General features: G+C 41.8%; 1 protein-coding gene across 1 annotated transcript; it reads left to right on the forward strand.

Moving 5' to 3' along the window:
* Nucleotides 1-967: 967 nt before the first annotated feature.
* CD40LG (CD40 ligand) lies at nucleotides 968-17806 on the forward strand. Its single transcript, XM_034782600.1, has 5 exons — nucleotides 968-2021; nucleotides 5424-5561; nucleotides 9393-9438; nucleotides 11442-11507; nucleotides 15469-17806. The coding sequence occupies exons 1-5, from the start codon at nucleotides 1866-1868 to the stop codon at nucleotides 15837-15839; spliced, it is 777 nt and encodes a 258-aa protein (XP_034638491.1). The 5' UTR covers nucleotides 968-1865; the 3' UTR covers nucleotides 15840-17806.
* Nucleotides 17807-18098: the final 292 nt, after the last annotated feature.

The raw sequence follows: 18098 nt of genomic DNA on the forward strand, positions 1-18098 counted from the left end.
TCTCCAAGGGAGTGACTACAGACTACTTCCCCCACAGCTCCTTCCCTCTGCCAACTTCCTGTCTTTATAAACCCAGCCCAGGTCCTCCACCAGCTGGACATCATCAGCAATTAGGCCTTAGTACACCCGGGCTTTACTCCAGTTGCAGCCTATGGGTTAATTGGCCTAATTTATCCCCCTCAGGCCTGGTGTGGGGTGGACATTCTGTCACACAGAGCAGACCTTATGGGTGGGTGATGTGGGCAACCGCCCAGAGTGCTGTGGTCAGGAGGGCACCATAGTCAAGAGGCAAGGAGCAGGGTGGGCATGGGGTTTGAGGCAGCAGAAGTGAACTTGGGGCAATGGGGAGGGGAGGCAGCTGGGCCCTGGAGTGATGGGAGCCCAGAGAGGCATATATCACATTGGTAGATGTGCAGGTAGACCAATGTGATATATGCCATCATGTGCCAGCAATGCCCCTCTGCCACGTACATTGGCCAAACCAGACAGTCTCTATGCAAAAGAATAAATGGACACAAATCTGACATCAGGAATCATAACATTCAAAAACCAGTAGGAGAGCACTTCGACCTCTCTGGCCATTCAGTAACAGATTTAAAGGTGGCAATTTTACAACAGAAAAGCTTCAAAAACAGACTCCTACGAGAAACTGCTGAACTTGAATTGATATGCAAACTAGATACTATCAATTTAGGCTTAAATAGAGACTGGGAATGGCTGAGCCTTTTACACACTGAATCTATTTCCCCCATGTTAAGTATCCTCACAGCTTCTTGTCAAACTGTCTTAAATGGGCTATCTTGATTATCACTACAAAAGTTTTTTTTTTCTCCTGCTGAAAACAGTTCTTTTTAATTAATTAGCCTCTTAGAGTTGGTTGGGCAACTCCCACCTTTTCATGTTCTCTGTATGTGTGTATATATCTCCTCACTATATGTTCCATTCTATGCATCCGAAGAAGTGGGCAGTAGCCCACGAAAGCTTATGCTCAAATAAAGTTGTTAGTCTCTAAGGTGCCACAAGGACTCCTGTTCTTTTAGAAGATTTACTGAAAACTTGGCTATACAAGCAAATAGATACTAGAAGATGTAGTACCCAAGACTATGGCTGTTGATATGATCGCACATAAAAGCCCCAGCCAAGCCTGGCAGTCCATTTTGCTAGGTGCTGTACAAACACAGGGTAAGAGACATTCCTTGCCCTAAAGAGAGACCATCAAAGCAGACACAAGAAGTATTATTACCCCCCCTTTTCACATGCGGTGAGGTCAGGCATAGAGAGATTACGCAACTTGCCCATGGTCACAAAGGGGGAGACTGTGATAAAGCCAGGAACTGAATTCGCATCTCCTGAGTCCTATCTAGGTCCTTAATTACAAAACCATCTTTCCTCACTGAGGAAAACAAAAATTAAAGTAAGACTTTTTGGGAAATAGTAAAAACCAACACACACAATCTTTTACTCTCCACATTGAAATTCAACAGCTTTGCTTGTGGATTTGTTTTCCTCATTTCTTTGAAGCCATCGGCCATGAAATGTTTGTCCTCAGTCGGAAAAAAATAAAGTTATTTTCTGGAGCACTGCTAGGCAAGTATGAATACATGGAATAAGAACATTCAACTGACTTCTGATAGAACAATAGGAAAAAGTATGGAAGTGAATGAAAGAAGAAAGTTCAAGTCACTTTTTGTTGTGGGAGATGGCAATGAACAAACCTCCCCACTACGAAGGGTTTTTTCCAGGAAGTGTAGGCTGTCACATCTATCTGTCCCTTAACTATCTTGAGTAGTGTGCTAGCGAGGCAGTTCTCATGCTGCTCCTGCACCGTGCTTTTGAAGGGGAGGCCACAGCCACTTGAACACAGAATGAACGAACCTTATAGTCCAACGACGCCTCGACCTAGCAGTACCAGCTCACCTAACACCATGAAAATTTTTATGTGTTTTCTTATTGTATTTATTATAGCACAGACTATTGGGACTGTACTTTTTTGCTTATATCTTCACATGAAGCTGGATAAGGTAAGGTTAGAAATACGATCATATTAAATGGATTGGTTCTAACAATGATTTACATTTAGCTCAAAGAAAACTAATTAACAATGGAAAATGAGGCAGAATAATGCAAATAGTTGTACTTACATAGAAGCAGCATTTATAGCGTAAACCTTCTTGTTTATGCCTTAATTTTCCACTTAATAAAAGACATGTTGTCATGAAGAGTTTTCCCCTTTAATTAACAAAATGATAATAGCGTAGCAAAGGGCACTGTAGATTATACCAAACCAAGTTGCTTACTTTATCAGGTTAAATACAGTGACAGTAGAATGATATATTTGATGGGTTGGTATAAACAGTGACAATTATTCTATGCTCTTTGTTGGGAGTAAGGTGAAATATTTTATTTTGTGATAGTATTTTAGATTCAGCAGTATTGAGCGTTACAGTGATACCTAGCAAGAGGAAGAGATTTCAAAAGCTTTTTTAATATTTGCCTGTGATAATTTTATAGTAAGTTTCACTTTAGGAGAAGGTTGGTTTTTTTTAAATAAACATAATCCAAATTATTCTGCTTCATGCTTCTAACTATTTTTTAAAGAATTCAAAATTTCAAAACTGTTCAAGTTTGCTCTTAGTCAAACTGCAGACAGACTATGCTATGCTTAGAGTCGCTTGCCTAAAACTCATTTTTAGTCCAGTAAAAGAAATGATAAACAGTAAGTGAGCCAGCTGTGCTTCATATATGAAGTAAAACTACCGAATTGGGTATAGAATAAAGTATATTCTCCTTAAAAGGCATGCAGACAATATTTTCTCATTGAAATTAAAAATATACATTTTTGCATATTTATAACTTAATTTTAAATGAGTTAATACTGATCCCTAATAATGGAATGTAGAGCTGGGCTCCAAATGTTAAAGTACAAGAGGCAAAACTTTGGAAGATCAAGACTGGGTTAGTTTGCATGCGGTGGATCAGTTTGTAAATTCTGCACTCACCTTGAGTGGTACCTTACTATGCAGTAGTCCCACTGATTTGAATGGAATTACTTGTGCAGTACGGTACTACTCAAGAGAAACAAAGCATCATAGTCTGTCTGAATGAATGTAATGACTAGTTATTACAACAAAATATTTCTTCTCCGAGTTATGATATCGACTGTTTTGGTCTAAAAGGATGAAATGCAGTCGTACAGCATAGAAAGAGTCTGAATCTGCCACCCTTACTCACGATGAGTAGTGAGTCTCCCCCTGCATTTGGATCCACCATGCAGAAGTCTGTTCCAATCACCGAAATGTGTATCGGCACACAAGTCTGTGTTCTTCCATCCCAATACAGCCTCAATGATTTCAGTGAGACTTCTTACCGATTCAAGGTTCTACTCCACAGGAGTAAGGGTGGCAGAATCAAGCTCTTCATCAAGATTCATACAGATACCTAGAGCAACTGACGAAGTCTCATCTTCTGCCATTTGAAAAGGGGAAAAATGTAAATTAATTAGGGCTGTCAAGCGATTAAAAAAATTAATTGCGATTAATCGCGCTGTTAAACAACAATAGAATACCATTTATTTAAAATGTTTTTGGATGTTTACTACATTTTCAAATATATGAATTTCAATTACAACAGAGAATACAAAGTGTACAGTGCTCCCTTTATATTTATTTTTGATTACAAATATTTGCACTGTAAAAAACAAAAATTGTATTTTTCAATTCGCCTCATATAAGTACTGTAGTGCAATCTCTTTATCATGAAAGTTGAACTTACAAATGTAGAATTATGTACAAAAAAAACCTGCATTCAAAAATAAAACAGTGTAAAACTTTAGAGTCTACAAGTCCACTCAATCCACTTCTTGGTCAGCCAATCACGCAGACAAACAAGATTGGTTACAATTTGCAGGAGATAATGCTGCCTGCTTCTTGTTTACAATGTCACCTGAAAGTGAGAACAGGGGTTTGCACAGCACTGTTGGAGCTGGCATTGCAAGATATTTTATGTGCCAGATGCACTAAAGATTCATATGTCCCTTCGTGCTTCAGCCACCGTTCCAGAGGACATGCTCCCATGCTGATGATGGGTTCTGCTTAATAACTATCCAAAGCAGTGTGGACGGACACATGTTCATTTTCATCATCTGAGTCAGATGCCACCAGCAGAAGACTGATTTTCTTTTTTGGTGGTTTGGGTTCTGTAGTTTCTGCATCAGAATGTTGCTCTTTTAAGACTTCTAAAAGCATGCTCCACACCTTGTCCCTCTCAGATTTTGGATGGCACTTCAGATTTTGGACAGCACTTGGGTCGAGTGCTGTAGCTATTTTTAGAAATCTCACATCTGTACATTCTTTGTGTTTTGTCAAATCTGCAGTGAAAATGTTCTTAAAACGAACATGTGCTGGGTCATTATCCGAGACTGCTATAACATGAAATATATGCAGAATGCGGGTAAAACAGAGCAGGAGACATAAAATTCTCCTCTCAAGGAGTTCAGTCACAAATTTAATTAATGAATTATTTTTTTTATGAGCATCATCATCATCATGGAAGTATGTCCTCTGGAATGGTGGCCGAAGCATGACGGGGCATATGAATGTTTAGCATATTTGGCATGTAAATACCTTGCAACACCGGCTACAAAAGTGCCATGCGAATGCCTGTTCTCACTTTCAGGTGACGTTGTAAATAAGAAGCAGGCAACAGTATCTCCCACCAATGTAAACAAACTTGTTTGTCTTAACAATTGGCAGAATAAGAAGTAGGACTGATTGGACTTGTAGGCTCTAAAGTTTTACACTGTTTTGCTTTTGAGTGCAGTTATGTAACCAAAAAAAATCTGCATTTGTAAGTTACACTTTCACGATAAAGAGATAGCACTTTGGTACTTGTATGAGATGAATTGAAAAATACTATTTCTTTTATTATTTTTACAGTGCATATATTTGTAATAAAAAATAATATAAAGTGAGCACTGTGCACTTTGTATTCTGTGTTGTAATTGAAATCAATATTGAAAATGTAGAAAAACATCCAAAAATATTTAATACATTTCAATTGGTATTCTATTGTTATAAGTGCGATTAATCGTGATTAATTTTTTTGAGTTAATCACATGAGTTAACTGCGATTAATTGACATCCCTAAAATTAATACAAAAGATCTGAGAGCAAGTTTCAATTGCTGTTATTCATTTTATACAGAAATCTGATGTGGGGCCCAATCCCACAGCCATTACTTGGACAAAATTCCCATTGAAGTTAATGGGAACTTTGCCTGAGTATGGACTTCAGGATTGGGCCCTTGAGGTATAGTGTAGGGATCTACTGTTTCATGAGACATTGTTTCAGAACACAGTGAGCTTATTTTCTTTTGTCACTTGGCCTCTAGCATTCTGTTTACCCTCTCTATTATCTCACTGACAGTTGGAACAGGAGTTGAGCTTACAGGAAGATTATTTGTTCCTCCGAAGAATACAAAAATGTCGGAAACCAGAAGGTGCGGGCTCATCATTATTGGACTGTAAGGAGATCATAAACCGATTCCAGGATCTGCTAGTCAAAGTAAGATGCTGTTAACTAAATAAGATGCTGATAAAGATTTGCAATGCCCCATATGTATGTGTACACACACAATATTGCCAAGCTGTATTTAAAAAGTAATATTTGTACACTTCCACATATTGGACCAGATTCTAATCCCATTTTAACTGGAGTTAAATTCAGAATAACTCCACTAAAGTAAAGAGAATGATTATAATGTAAGTGTGATCAGAATCTGGCCCACTAAAACAAACATTATAGAGCCTGATTGTACAAACACAATCTGCCCCAGTTGACAGTGGAATGTTTGTCTTAGAAAGTTTGACGATCATTTGCATTGAATGAAACTTTTAACAGACAGGGATAAAATGAAATTTCGTTATTTATCATGTACTGAAGACAAAGGTATAGGAAAGGCTCAGTTATATTGGAGTTCAGTTACTCTGTTTGTTTAGAGTGTGGGCTCGGATCATGTCTCCTCCATGTTAAATATAGTGCATGGCAGTGGCTTTGGAACAATGTTTATAGAGGGGAAGCTGAAAGCCATTGAACAAAGCTATAAACCCCGTATATGATGGAAACCACTTCAAGACAAGGCGTGGTGCCGCACTTCCTGCACTCCTAGTTCCAGCACCCCTGGTGCATGGTATACCAGTGGCACTTAACACATCGTAATTATTACACAGGAGTAACATTATCCATAACAATATTTGCAATCCACCAAGCATGAAAAATATAGATGACAAAATACTGGGTCCTCTAAGCCCTTCACAATATTTGCTCTCTTTTACATTAAAATGAGTTACATTATGTAACAACAATCTCACCCATTATTTAACAAACAAGACAGTAGCTACAAAAGAGTACACGAGAGGTTGTGTTTTCAGTACCACACTCAGGACTTTGACACCCTAACTCTCATCGGCTTAGTGGGAGTGTTGGAGATGACACCCTGCAAGTTGATCTCCTATTGTATCCAAGAAAAATTGTTCTCCTTAACCTCTGAGGATAGGACAAGGAGCAATGGGCTTAAATTGCAGCAAGGGAGGTTTAAGTTGGATATTAGGAAAAACTTGCTAACTGTCAGGGTGGTTAAGCACTGGAATAAATTGCCTAGGGAGGTTGTGGAATCTCTATCATTGGAGATTTTTAAAAGCACGTTAAACAAACACTTGTCAGGAATGGTCTAGATCAGTGGTTCTCAAACTAGGGCCTCCGCTTGTTCAGGGAAAGCCCCTAGCGGGCCGGGCTGGTTTCTTTACCTGCCACGTCCGCAGGTTCGGCGGTTCACCACTCCAGGCCAATGGCGGCTGCAGGAAGGGTGGCCAGCACATCCCTTGGCCCGTGCCGCTTCCCGCAGCCCCCATTGGCCTGGAGCAGCGAACCGTGGCCAGTGGGAGCTGCGATGGGCCAAACCTGTGGACATGGCAGGCAAACAAACTGGCCCGGCCCGCCAGGGGCTTTCCCTGAACAAGCGGCGGCCCTAGTTTGAGAACCATGAGTGCAGGGACTGGATTAGATGACCTCTTAAGGTCCATTCCAGTCCTATGATTCTATGATTTATTAACATTGCTCTGATGCCAGCTTTCATGCAGAACTGGACAGGGAGCTCCATTTGTGGGCTGCTGATAGGATCTGACCCTGTGTGCTAAACAGTACACAGAAGGCCTGATTCTCCACTGTCTTGCACCTTACTGACACCTTTGGAAGGTGGGTGTAAAATGCTGCCACCAGTGTGAGTTTTGGTAGTGTTTTTACACCCACATTGCATAGGTATCAATGACTACACAAGTTGCAAAGCGCTTGAGAACTGAGCCCAGACACTGTGCTCATTTTGATTACTGGGGGTGAGGTGCAGCACACACTGTTTGGCAGCTAGAAAAAAAGTCTGCTATTCATGATGAAGCAAGGCAGCAGGTTATTCGAGATGTGTGAGAACAGTGTGCATAGCACATCGGAGGCTAAATTCTGCTCCAGCATAGACGCTTGATGTTGCACAGTCCTTGGTTTGCACATGGAAGTGTAGTGCCATTAATGAGAATTCCATGCACAGATCTAAGCTAGCCCAGGGCTCCAGATGTTTGATGTCAGCTACATGGACACACATCATGGGGTTTTTTTAAATTCAGGTACTTAACTATGAGCTCATTCACAAGGCACTAACTAGGAACTATTTGGTATAGTCAGTAAGTTTCTTCTGGCATTTCCTAGTGAATGGAATAGGTGAAGAGAACCAGCTAAGGAACTCTGAATTGGTGTCAGACTAGGGGAAGGTGCTCTCAATCTGCCTGTCTCTTGGAATAATTCATTAGCAGTGTTTATTCTGTTCAGTAAATATAATAATTTGGCATTTCCTACCTGCGTTAAGTGGATTCTGGTGGCATGCACATCAGGGGCCCATCAAAGTCAAATGGGAGTCCTTCCGAACATTTTCAATCAGGCTCTAGTTAATAAAGCAAATCATGCCTGAAACTGACCAGCCTCATCAGTTCCGAATACCCTCTAGTGTGTATGAGCTGGAGGAGTCCAGCATTGCAGCTGTGTGCTGTAGCCTTTTAGGAAAGCCTCACACTTTTTGAATTGCCCTGTACAGTCATTCTTCTAAGTGTTTTCAAATACACCTTTCCTGTCACAGCATTTTAATGATATAAAACCTAAAATCAAAGACCCTTTAAATTGTGAGCTACAAATGGAAAGTCCAAACTCTGCTGCGCGTGACCTCAGTAGAGCTGTTTTCACAAGTTTTGGTGATAGGTATCCCAGAACCGAGAGCCAAAGCACTCTCAGGGCCAAATTGTAACCTCACTAACACCTTTTGAATCCAGTGCGGGGGAACAGGAATAAATGAGGTCAGTAGTAGGTCTTAAATATCTGCTGTACCAAAGCAATGAAAAATACCGCTTACCATAAAAATGAATTCCAATAGGCTGCACTGCAGGGAAGAAAAGATCTCACAACACAGTTGATGAAAATGGGAAGTTACTGGCATTTTTCTTTCTGCTTTCTCAAATATTTATTTTCTCTCCATACATCAGACACACTGATAAGGTAGTTCAGGCACTAGAGAGAACAGAGAGGATTACACTCGATGATGATGAGCTGTCAATTTCTTTTAGTCAAACCTTGCCAAACAGTAATAACCAATGTCACTTGTAGAGTATCCGTGTTGGAGGGGCACTATATTGTGTCTCCCCCCCGCCCCAAGTGCTATGCTTTGTTTATGTACTAGCATTGATTCTGCTAATGCAAGGTCAGGGTGGGGTTTGCCAGAAGAACAAAAATTGGGTGATCTATTCTCCAATCGTTTTCCACTCATGGAATTTTTACTGTATAAGAGGCTGGTAGATAGGGGATGCCTTAGTGTTCTAAGCATCTGATTTGAAATGTAAGCAGCCCTTCATCCTCCTGTCAGACAAAAGGAATAACATGCAGTTTAATGCTGATTAACCTTTAGGGTCAAACTGTTTTGTTCTGTATGGATATTTACATACGAGGAAAGGTTTGGTTCCCCCACCCTGCCACATTTTTCAGTGTGCTGTACACCCATCAGTATCTGTCCTACCCACCTATCTCACCAAATTGGCTGCCTTTCCTTTCTTATGGCCCTGCGATCCTTTAGGAGGATAAATTTCATGTAAATCTAAAATATTAAGGGTCAAACTCTGTTCTGAGTTATGCTGGTGTGCTTTTACTGTGAATATCGTTGTTATGGTCACAGATAACTCCAAGGGTATTATTCTGATACCTTTGGTTATCACACATACATTGTAGGATGAGATGTGCTGTGTTTGGAACGCTAATTAAATGTGATTTCAAATCTCTGAATAACCTTTTTTAATGCTCTGGTTTTAGGATCCAGAAGTCAGCAAGGATGATGCAAAATTTGAAATGCAAAAAGGTACATTTCTTGATATTCTAGGAAATCTTTTACTAAATGAAATAAAGTGGAAACTAGGTCTGTCAAGAGACAATTTTCTTTGCATCATTGAAAACACCAAAGATAACATAGGCAATCTGGGGATGGCCTGCACTGTGCTTGGAGCCTGATCTTGCTCCCAGTGAAGTCAATGGCAACACTCCCATGCAGCAGGTTTTGTTCCTTACGATGTTTCAGAAGGTCTAGAGTCAGTATCTTAATACCTATGGCAGTCCTTTAGCTTTACGGTGTCATTTTGGAACAAGATTTGAGGCGTCCTTTGCTCAGCATCTGGGTCTTTCAGTGCTATTATATCATGATAGCATGAGGCAGTAGAACGTCTCTACGAACGTCAGAAGGATAAGAGGTCAGAAGAATAGAAAGTGCTTGCCAGGAAAGCTACCAAAAAGTGCTGAATTGCTAACTCTGCTGGTGTATAAGCCAGTAACGAAGCACTGTTGTGCCAGTGCCCCCATGATGCTAATCCTTTAATTCACATAGGTGGAAAATATTTTACCAACTATTTACTATGTATTGTATGCCCGTCATCTCTGTGAGGCTAGTGTTTGTACCAAACAAATTAATGAGTTCCTGCTGCTAATTAAAGCCAGCAAGTGAAAGCCCTTTTGAAGTCAATGGGGCTCTACACCTGCAACCAAAGGGAGGATTGAAGCACAGCGTCTACAGAAGGAGTGTCAAGGTGGCATGCATGTAAATACTTATTGGTGGTGTGCCTTTTACAGTCCTGCCTGATGGATTCCTGTTGGTGCATCTGTCGCATCTTGACTGGGCTCCTGTAAGGGAATGTCTTCACTGCAGAGTTAGCCCAGGTGATTAGCACCTGAGTCTGAGCATTCAAGTTAGGCTAGCTCAGGTGTGAGCAGCCACACGGCAAAGCTATGCCTGTATTACTGCATCCTCACTGATGCTACACTCACCCATGTGTGTAACTAGGACTACTGGGGGCACATCCCCTAATGCTTGGCACTGCAGTAAATTGAGCCGCTCTATAATTTTTTCCCAGTAAATTGTGGGAGGATTTGTCTGTCCTTCTAGGCACATGGGGAATTATGGGACGGCATTGGAGGATGATCAGCATTCAGTGATTTTAGCCTGTGTCCTCTCTGCAAAGTGGGCACATTACCGGTCCTAGTAAAAGTGGAACCCAGGCTCTAACCATCACCCCTAGCCAGCCCAGCTCACCCGGGGTGAAAGCACCAGCAAACTTGTGTGAAAGGGTTTTTGTGTGTGGATGGCAGGGGAGTTAGGGGCAACATTTGAGTCCGAGCCTGAGCTAAGTCTGCAGTGAAGACATTCCCTTCTCATTCTCACCCCAAGCAGAGAGTGTTAGGGTAAGGCTTATTGAAGTGGTTAGTCGCTGCAGTACGCAGCATCCCACTGTCTGGGTGAGGTTGGTTTCTGTGAGCGCATAACACTTTTACACTGTATGCCCCACCAGCAACCTATTGGTAATTGAGCGTGCCAGCCAGCCCTTCAGGGTCTGGGAGCTGGTTATTTAATGCACTGTCTGTCACCTCATTTGAACCTTACATTTGATGTTTACTGAGATGTCTCTGCTGTCAGTGCCTTTCAGTTCAGCAGCAAGGCCCTCTGAGCTGAAAGTCCCCACCTTACTGTGCCCATCAAAGCTTGAATTTGCATTCATACACATGGAAATTTGTACACATTTTGTTCAGTCAGACTTTTGACTGAATATTAATTTAGGCCCTGGTCCTGCAGGCCTCAGCATGGGCACGGGGGGCTGCTTCCATCGGGCTCATTGCAAGATCGGGGCCATTAACTCTATTAGACAGGGAAGTTTTCTGTCAGGGGTGGAGCTTTTTAAAATCAGTCCTGATGATTCTGGCTCTTGTGTACTTTAATATTATTACACAGCACAGTGCGTCCAGGACAGTCGCTGTACCGCCTAAGATAATGAATAAGGATAAATACATGAATAAATCACTGGCTTTGTTTGATTGCAGATGACAGGCAGCAACCAATTTCAGCTCACCTAATGGGGTTCAAGAACAGCACCAAGAAAGTATCAGGTAAGGAACTCAGCTTTGCCAGACCCTATTCACAAATCAGAGGGGTGGAGAAGGAAAGTGGGATTTATAAGTGGTGAAATATAATCATAATAATAATTATAATAATTGGGAAGGCATATCTAGTGGAGTCCCCAAGGAGTCAGTCCTGGGTCTGGTACTAGTCAATGTTCATTAATGACTTGGATAATGGAGTGGAGGGTATGCATATAAAATTTGCCGATGACAGCGTTCCAAGCATTTTGGAGGACAGGATTAGAATTCAAAATAATCTTGACAAATGGTCTGAAATCAACAAGATGAAATTCAATAAAGACAAGTGCAAGTACTTCACTTTGGAAGGACAAATTAAATGCACAACTACAAAATGGGGAATAACTGGCCAGGCAGTTGTAGTACCCAAATCCTGAAAAGGATCTGGGCGTTATTGTGGGTCACAACTTGAATATGAGTCAACAATGTGATGCAGTTGTGAAAAAGGCTAATATTCTGGGTGTATTAACAGGAGTGTTGTGTGTAAGATGTGGGAGATAATTGTCCCATTCTAGTCAGCTGAAATATTGTGTCCAATTTTTGGGTGCCATGCTTTAGGAAAGAGGTGGACAAACTGCAGAGAGTCCAGAGGAGAAAACAAAAATGATAAAAGGTTTAGGTAGCCTAACCCCTGAGAAAAGGTTAAAAAAACTGGGTATGTTTAGCCTTGAGAAAAGAAGACTGAGGGGGGCCTGAGAATAGTCTTCAAATCTGTTAAGGGTTGTTATAAAGAGGACTGTGATTGATCGTTCTACCATGTCCACTGATAGTAGGATAATAAGTAATGGACTTAACCTGCAGCAAGGGAGAATTCGGTCAGATACTAGGAAAAACTTTCTAACTATAAAGTTAGTTAAGTTCTGGAATAGGCTTCCAAAGGATGTTGTGGAATCCCTGTCAGGTTGAACAAACACCTGTCAGGAGGGTCTAGGTTTACTTAGTCTGCCTCAGCACAGGGGACTGGACTAGAAGACTTCTTGAGGTCCCTTCCAGCCCTCCGTTTCTATAATTCTATGATAATATCTAGCTCTTCTGTAGTACTTTTTCAATAGAGCTCAAAGCACTTTATAAAGGAGGGGAGTAGCATTATCCTCATTTTACAGATGGAGAGACTGAGGGACAGAGAGGTGACATGACTTGCCCAAAGTCACCCAGCCGGCCAGTGGCAGAGCTAGGAATAGCACTCAGATCTCGAGTCCCATTTCTCTGCTCTTGCCACTGGGCACACATTTTCTGTGTGGGGTTTTACTCTTCAGGGAATCAAACTCAGCAGTAACTATGTAGAGTATTATTCTTGAGTATGATGATATTGCGTGTAGGCTAACTCCTGCTTGCCTTACTCATGCGCATCTGCCCACTGGACTCCACTGTGACAATGCACTTGAATAAGGTGGTTTCAGTTTGGTCCTATGTGAAGTGTAATTGAAGGGCTACAGTGAGTTAGACAATAATTCCAGCAAAGGAGTTTGGTGACAACATAAAACGAAACCTCGCAGTGAACATTTTTCCTTTTGCTTCATTACTGGTTGTTTTCTGTGGGTTTTTTTTTTTTTTTAAATATCATGTTTCCTAGAAATAAATAGATGTTCCTTAAGAAAAGGAAATAATGTCATTGTTTTCAAATGGACCACCCTCCTGCTGAAACCTGGCTAAAATACATTTGATCTTGTAGGCATGTCACGCACTTTGAAGGACTGGGGAATTGAGTGCCTTTCGCAGAGAGAGAAAAAGTGTGTGTGTGTGTGTGCGCGCTTTTCGTAACGTTATTTCTGGTGGTCATTTTTACAAGACAAACTGCTAAATGCAGAATAGCATCATAGCAGGGATTGTCAGGGTCAGCTGTGAGTGGAGAGGGTTAGGGCTGGTTTAAGTGAAGAGTAATGTTCGTCATATGCAGAATCTGAAATAGCCCATGGCATAGGCAAAATAAGGCCTACTCCTGCAAACCCTTAGTCATGAGTGTAGTCCTTACTCATGCAAAGCATCTCACTCTTCTCAAGGCTGTCTCCACATTTCCCCTAAAATTTCCCACCTTTGATATCAACAGTGGGAGCCCTCATTAGATAAGGCACTGATGGTCACTGGCTTTAAAGGGTATATCTACACTGCAATTAAAAACCCAGGACTGGCTTGTGCCAGCTGACTCAGGCCCGCAGGGATCAGGCTATGGGGCTGTTTAATTGCAGTTTAGACGTTTGGGCTCCGGCTGGAGCCAGGCTCTAGGACCCTGCAAGGTGGGAGGGTCCCAGAATTCGGGCTGTAGCCTGAGCCCGAACCTCTCTATTGCAATTAAACAGCCCCTTAGCCAGAGCCCCATGAGCCTGAGACAGCTGGCACAGGCCAGCCACGGGTGTCTAATTGTAGCATAGACATATCTTTAGTCACTATAATGAACGTATAGACACCACGGAGCCATGTTCTGTACCATCTCAATTACATTTATCTTGAACAGTTTTCTGAAACTGCTCAATATGTTGTGGTCCTGTCTACACTTGCATTCATACCATTTTCACCACTGGTTCGGCTGCACTAATTGTCAGCAATAGGTAAATTTTCTAGAGTAATCCTGGCCCAGGAGACAGCCTGCAAGAGCAAAGGTGTATGAGTAAGAGTCTGCAAGATCAGACCTATAATCTGGTAAAAATCTCTAAACCTAAGCACATTTCGATTGACTCTGGAGTAACTACCAGTAAACAGCAATTGCTCTTTCCATCTCTGACGCTACAACTCACACAGACTTTATTCCACTTTATAGTTCAACCCATAACCTTGGGGAAACCTTAGTATCAGATAAAAATCACAAAAAACCTCCCTGTAATCCTGTTGCTATTCTAATGCAAACTAACAAACACTCAGAAATGAACTAATTGGCTGGAACTCAGTGCTTAGACTCAGCCATCCGGGAAAAAGAAAACAAGACAGTAACATACACATGAATAGATCTCATGCTGGATTATTCCTTCACTAACAGAACTTCCTATTAAAGGACAAGATACCCATCCTGCTCCCATTGCAGTGAATGGTATTTCAGTTTCTCCAGGGTTGGGTTCTTTGTGAGGTAATTAGAAATGCTGATACTGGATATTATTTTCATATTCATATCCGAGGCTGGAGTTCATTCTCTTCTCTTTACTGGATTATAGTAGGTCACTCAACACACAGCTTGCTCTGGAACAGTCATTACCTCCAATGGGATTATTTATGTGCCCTAAATCCAGAGTCACTCCTTTCAAAGGCAATACCCGAGCACCTGAAGGCTGCATTGACTTCAATAGAGTTATGCCCATTTACCCCAGCGGAGAATCTGGCTCTTTGTGTTTATTATTTGTAGCAAAACGTATTATAACCATGACTACTTCTCTGCTGTGTAAAGAAGGCCAAATGCTAAGCCACACACCAGGTCAATCAGAGGGGACAGTGTGGGTTAAGAACCAAAAAAACCCAATTTCCTTCCTGTGTATAAATAACACAGCAGGGCAAAAGGCCACTCTAGTGCTGGGATCCCATTAGAGTGCAGAGGGGAGCGATAGAATATCCACCTAGAGCTCCCAATCCAGCTCTAATAATTCCCATCAGCTTGTAGATGACAACTGATAAAACTACTTGCCATGAGGAACAAGGAGCCCCTTTCTCCCAGAGCAGGAAGAGGGAGGCTGTGCTGTGGGCAGCGCTCACAGCCCCAGAGGAGAAGTGTCTGGGCAGGAGCAGGATGGAGACTGGGAAGCTGTGCTGCGGAGCAGTTGTCTTCCTACATGCTGTAGATACACTTCAAGAGAGACAGTCCTTACCACAATGAGCTTACAGTCTAAACAGACAAGAGAGACTCGGGGTGGGACTGATTCCATTCACATGAAACGTTCTAATGGTATTTTTTTCTCCTAATGTGATTTCTGACTCATTCAACTCAAAAGTGATGTTTTTCCCTCCACAGTTTTACAATGGCAGAAAACGGGGTATGCCCCTATGAGCAACCTGATATCCTACAAAGGAGGGAAATTGAAGGTGGAAAAAGAAGGGCTCTACTACATCTACTCCCAGGTCAGCTTCTGCACCAAGACAGCTCCTGGGGCGCCATTTACGGTGTTTATTTATTTGAACCTACCATCGGAATCTGATCGGCTCTTATTAAAGGGACAGGATACGCACAGCTCATCCAGTGTTTACTGTGCCCTACAATCCACTCACCTGGGAGGAGTGTTTGAACTCCGGAAAGGTGATGTGGTGTTTGTTAATGTGACAGATTCGACTCAAGTGAACTATGATCATGGAAACACATACTTTGGTATGTTTAAACTCTATTGAGAAGTGACCTGCTATGAAGAACAGAGCTGCAGGAGGCCCAATCCCAACTTTGTTGAACAAAGTGAATCCTGGTTTCCAATATTTATGTTCCTCTGCATCTTTAGTTTTCTTGTATCTAGTTCTGTATATTTTGTTATTTATTAACGGGGGCAGAATGAGCCCTTAGAACGGAAACAGAACAAAGTTTGGAGCTGTTACTGTGTGCACTTTGTTCTCACCTTTACTCATTGTGGAATGTCTGTACACATCTGTATCATATGTATTTAAGCCCATGCCCTGTGTGCTATCACTTGTCTGACAGGGTGGATATGCTTATTTAGTAGAACATAATATGAGTGTTTCTTTCCAGACAACATTACGTATCTCTCAGGGGACTCCAGTCAGATAGATTATATGTACCTCTTTTTCAATCTGCTTATAAAGTAACAATGGAAAAACTTTAATGGTTTAGAAATATCTTCTCTAGGAAAAAAGCAATCAGCAAATTGCCATCCTTAAGCGGTAACTGCTAATGACACATATTTACCATTTAAATCGTATATTTCACCTGAAGTCTCCCTTCTTTTCATCTCTGTATATGTACAATATACAATCAGCAGAACCTTGTACCTTTTATAATCATGTGATATTTGCTGAGGCTTGTTCACACGGGATGAAATTCACTCTGGAGCAGAAGGGCCTGCACAAGGTCCATGTGCCACTCGTGTCCTCAGAACAGGGCTTCAGTGAGATGTAAATAGTCCTCTGCCCCAGGGTGAATTTCATCCACAGGCCTAGACTGTCCTGCATAGATTTGTGAATGAAGAGGACACTGCTCATGGAACAACCCTCACCCTGTGGAAGGGAGCCACCCTCCCCGTACCACGACACCTTCTCTCCAGGCCCCCTGGACAACCCTCTTCCATGGGCCTTTATTCCACATTGGGGAAGAAATGAGAAAGCAGAAGGCTGGACCAGGCAGGCTCCCTTGTCCAGTCCTATGATACACCTCCAAGCAGTATTATCTATTGTGTAGAGCCTCCCCTGGGCATTTTGGGGCTACCACTGCCAGGGTAGGTCCTGTTAGAGCGGCTTCATTGGGGTCACTAGGGCCATAGCTGGTGCAGAGGGACTGGACCTCTAAGGCCCCAGAGCCTTTTCCATGTGTGAACAATGGGTAATATGGGGATGTCCTTGCTAAGATTTTTCCCCCCAGACCTTCCTCCCATGGACTGTGTGAGAGGGTGATCCGGGCCATAATAAATTAAGACAGTTACATAGCACCTTGCACCCAAAGATCCCAAATACCAAGAGACTTTTCAGGGTCCTGATCCTGGAACTCTGACTCACTCAAGTAGTGCTCACTCATGGGAGTAGCTCTGTTGAAGTAAATAAGATTGCTTGTATAAGGGTTGCAGGATTGGGACATAGGATTTTTGCCTGATTAAAGGTTGCAAGATTGGCCCATATAGCATAGCATGGTCACTTGCCCCATCTTCAATATGCAGCCACCTCTGGGGTGGAAAGTAGTAGTCTTAACACGCAGAACACACCAATACCAGTGACTGTGGATTTAAGGCCTGATGCTGCACCTATGGCTATCAATGGGAGGCATGCTCAGAATCTGCCCGTCTAATTTTACTATAATTTAATCTGTAGTGTTGGTGGCATAACTTTATTAGAGAATGGAGTCAGTGAAATATTTTTGTTTGATGCATTGTGTAAAAATTATTTATTTAATTAAAGCTGTATTATATTCATGGACAAAGGGAAGGTGCATTGAAAAATAGAAAGTGTGCAAGGAATAAATATGACTGTTTGTGCAGTAATGTTGGATCCCCAGTATTGAATGTTGAGTTCTGAAGTGCCAAACAGGAAGTGCTGTGTTGCTTACACATCACAGCACTGAGCTAATTTGCAGTCTCGCTACAACAATTGGTGTAGAATTCTCCATACTGTAGTGTTACCAATAACATACCATTTATAAATTAACAAATAAAATTTCACTTTATACAGTTTTTAACACGGTTGCATTTTTAAAAAACGATGCCAGAGTTTGTCACTCTGATTTGGGGTCTAGTGTAGAGTTCTGTACTGTTGCCCATCACTGTATCAGCTGAGCACTTATACTACAGGATACTATATATGTTTTCCTAACTGAAGTCATGACACTCAACATTATATGTACTCTTGCAGTTAGACAAGGATTTTGACTTCCTCGGTTGCCATACACAATATGCCAGTGCTTGTTTTATCCATGTATTTCCTGTGTATTTTCCG

This window comes from Trachemys scripta, chromosome 9 (genome assembly GCF_013100865.1).
Source record: "Trachemys scripta elegans isolate TJP31775 chromosome 9, CAS_Tse_1.0, whole genome shotgun sequence".
Lineage (NCBI taxonomy): Eukaryota > Metazoa > Chordata > Testudines > Emydidae > Trachemys > Trachemys scripta.

Excerpts from the sequence above, each read along its gene's own strand:
- CD40LG (XM_034782600.1), top strand. The coding sequence starts at position 1,866 with ATGAACGAACCTTATAGTCCAACGACGCCTCGACCTAGCAGTACCAGC. Across the intron at positions 5,562-9,392 it reads TCCAGGATCTGCTAGTCAAA|GATCCAGAAGTCAGCAAGGA; the intron begins GTAAGATGCTGT and ends CTCTGGTTTTAG. Across the intron at positions 11,508-15,468 it reads CAGCACCAAGAAAGTATCAG|TTTTACAATGGCAGAAAACG; the intron begins GTAAGGAACTCA and ends TTCCCTCCACAG.